Genomic DNA, 3,339 nt, shown 5'->3' with positions numbered 1-3,339 from the left:
TTTAAAATGCTCAACAAAGGTAATTTCTGTTGAGTAAGATCCGAGCCCAAATTTGGGAGTTATGATGAATTGAGTAGGAGGAGCCCAATGACGGCAGCTCACTCAATAAAAACCTGTAACTTACTGTCCCAATTTGGAGGTGACTTCACTTGCAGAACAACGAAGGAAGAATCGCAAGTATAAGTTCAGATTAGATTGATCGCCTAATCAAGCCTCTCCGTGAACACGAATCTCTTAGTTCACGCTGAAGCCGCGGAGTGCCCGAAAGGGACTGAAGGAAGGGGACTTAGTCCTATCACTGCTGAGCCCAGCTCATTGAATTGTATTGCTGAGGCCAGCCTATTGAATTGTATTGCTGAGGCGAGCCCATTGAACCATACTACTGAGGCCAACCCATTAAATCGTACTACTGAGGAATGAAACCATATTTTGGTATTTGGCTTCTCGGAATTCTAGGATTGTAAGTATAACAGGAAAATAATAGTATTGATTCAAATTTAACTTTTAGTTGTAATTGTAGTTGTTTTTGTAACACTAATTCTTATAGCATTGTTTGGGAAGGAAGTGCATTCGGAGCATTGTTTCTGATATATGTAATTATTGTGTTTTTAATGTTTGTGGTGTTTCTTAAAGCTAAGCAGTGTTATATACGTAGCAAAGAGTTTTAAAATAAAATTGTGTTGTATGAATTAAGTGTGTAATCATTGTGAAATCGTGCAAACAGCTAACTACTCCCCCAGCCAGTGCATCAAAACGAATCAGTAACTTGTGTGGGATTTTCTCTATTCCATAACCCACTAGAGACACTGCCCGCAGTAGTAGTTGCCTGCGTCTTCCACCTGCACCCCGCGAATGATGAAGGTGAGGTCAGTGCTGCTGTGTGTGCCCTTGAACCGATCAGGGACTCCGGGGATGTGGCTCGTTGCATGGTGGATCATGAGCTGGGGACTTGCTCCTTGTCTGAACAAGTACAAGTTCATTTCATTGCTGACGGGGCTGGAAGGTTTGCACCGAATGGTGACTGTCTCCCCTGGGGACACTGCCAGGGAAGCAGGGGTCTGAGTTACCACAATGTCTCCATTCAGCCCTGGAAAGGGGAGAAAGAAGAGCTGCTTAGTGAAGAGCTGCTTCCAGCCCCTGCAGGTGCCAGCCCTTGCGGGTCATCACAAGACAGTTTGAACAGATTTGCTTCTAATGCTTTTTAAGCCCGAGCCTTTCAGATTCCCAGAGCACCTGAAAACCTAAGCATCTGAGTTTAAAATTACAATCAGCTTTTTTCCAGCTCCTCTGGTTGTGGTGAAAACTTGCAGACATGCCTGAGTGCATCCTAAAGGCTCAGAAATGAGGATGCAAAGAAAAATAAGACAAGGGTTGAAAATAGCTTCATGCTCAAGCCAGTCTCATCTTCTTTTGTAGGGGAGGGGCCTGGCCCATGAATGTTGAGCTCTTGATGATGATACTACAGACCTGCTGGAGCTGCGAAACCTGCAGAAGAGCCCTGATCTACCTTCAAACAGAGAGAAAAGGAGCCAGAGCACATGCAGTTGTAAAATCATAGATTCATAGATGTTAGGGTCGGAAGGGACCTCAATATGTCATTGAGTCCGACCCCCTGCATAGGCAGAAAAGAGTGCTGGGTCTAGATGACCCCAGCTAGATGGTTATCTAACCTCCTCTTGAAGACCCCCAGGGTAGGGGAGAGCACCACCTCCCTTGGAAGCCCGTTCCAGACCTTGGCCACTCGAACTGTGAAGAAGTTCTTCCTAATGTCTAGTCTAAATCTGCTCTCTGCTAGCTTGTGGCCATTATTTCTTGTAACCCCCGGGGGCGCCTTGGTGAATAAATCCTCACCAATTCCCTTCTGTGCCCCCGTGATGAACTTATAGGCAGCCACAAGGTCGCCTCTCAACCTTCTCTTGCGGAGGCTGAATAGATCCAGTTTCTCTAGTCTCTCCTCGTAGGGCTTGGTCTGTAGGCCCTTAACCATACGAGTGGCCCTTCTCTGGACCCTCTCCAGGCTATCCGCATCCCTCTTGATGATGGCTTCGTCACGCTGCCGACTCATGTTCATCTTGGAGTCCACTAGGACTCCAAGATCCCTTTCCACTTCTCTGCCACCCAGCAGGTCATTCGCTAGGCTGTAGGTGTGCTGGACATTTTTCCTCCCTAGGTGCAGCACTTTGCATTTCTCCTTGTTGAACTGCATTCTGTTGTTTTCTGCCCACTTGTCCAACCTGTCCAGGTCTGCTTGCAGCTATTCCCTGCCCTCCGGCGTGTCCACTTCTCCCCATAGCTTTGTGTCATCTGCAAACTCGGACAGAGTACATTTCACTCCCTCGTCCAAGTCGCTCATTAAGACAATAAAGAGTATCGGTCCAAAGAGTTTAAGATAAAGATGCAGAAAATGCCCAAGCTGCTTCAAAAGGGTTTTAATTTGAAAAACCCAATCAGGAATCAAAATCATAACTGCCCGCACCCTTCCAATACCAAACGAAACTGCATCAAGCCACTCCAGCAGGTGCTGGAGCAATGAAGAGTATCAAGGCAATTGGCACCTGCTTCTAAGTCATGAGTGTCCTTTAGGTAGCTAAGAGATGCCATAGTCTCATTTGCCAGGCAAATAATAGATGCAGAGACCCATGCCTCTTCTGGATCTATTCAGAAGCCAAAGCTTGCCTCCTTTGACATCCTGTTCTTATCCAATATATACAGATAAGTAAAGGAAAACTTCCAGTAAGTATTTCCAATGATATCATTCAACATCACTAAGGGTATACAGATAAGTACTTACAATATGGTAAACCAGGAACCAGAACCACATCCTGGGAGCGCTTGTCCTAATGGGCAGCCCACCTCTGGGATGCCTTTTCAACCCTGCACTCTACAGAGGCCTGGCACAACTGGGGAGGCCTCAGGATGCCCGTGTGAGGAGGAGGGGTGATACCCAGATGGGTGAACCAGGTAAGTTAGGGTCAACAGCTAGTTTACAGGGAACCCAGAGGAACCATTGGCAGAGTACAACTGGATATAAAAAAGAAGGGGGAGGGGCGTGGGGGGAGGTGTGAGCAGATAGCACACCAATTAGGAACCAATTATACGAAACTAAACCAATCCCATCAGATATCGTACAACATATCCACATTCAGGGTAAAAGTCTTACAAACGGTCAGGCACAGCTTTACACAATATAAGACACATCTACCCCTGGATTCCAGTTAGCGAGGGGGACCTCAACTCCTACGGGTTTAACCAGGAGGGATCCTTTGTCCCACGGCTTCCCTCCGAGGGGAGGGGGCTTGTTTCAGCAGCGCCTCCCCCGCGGGACTCGGCTCCACCCGC

The 3,339-nt window shown here is 47.2% G+C and overlaps 1 gene segment (V, D, J or C); it reads right to left on the bottom strand.

The window, feature by feature from the left end:
- Positions 1 to 797: 797 nt before the first annotated feature.
- LOC112548781 overlaps positions 798 to 3,339 on the bottom strand; it is a 30,690-nt gene continuing 28,148 nt past the window's right edge. The window contains 1 exon segment of the V gene segment in view: positions 798 to 1,087. Within this exon segment, the coding sequence occupies positions 798 to 1,087 (290 nt within the window).

The sequence above is a fragment of the Alligator sinensis genome, unplaced genomic scaffold (genome assembly GCF_000455745.1).
Source record: "Alligator sinensis unplaced genomic scaffold, ASM45574v1 scaffold2044_1, whole genome shotgun sequence".
In the NCBI taxonomy this organism is placed as follows: domain Eukaryota; kingdom Metazoa; phylum Chordata; order Crocodylia; family Alligatoridae; genus Alligator; species Alligator sinensis.
This window is presented reverse-complemented; position numbering and strand designations above follow the sequence as displayed.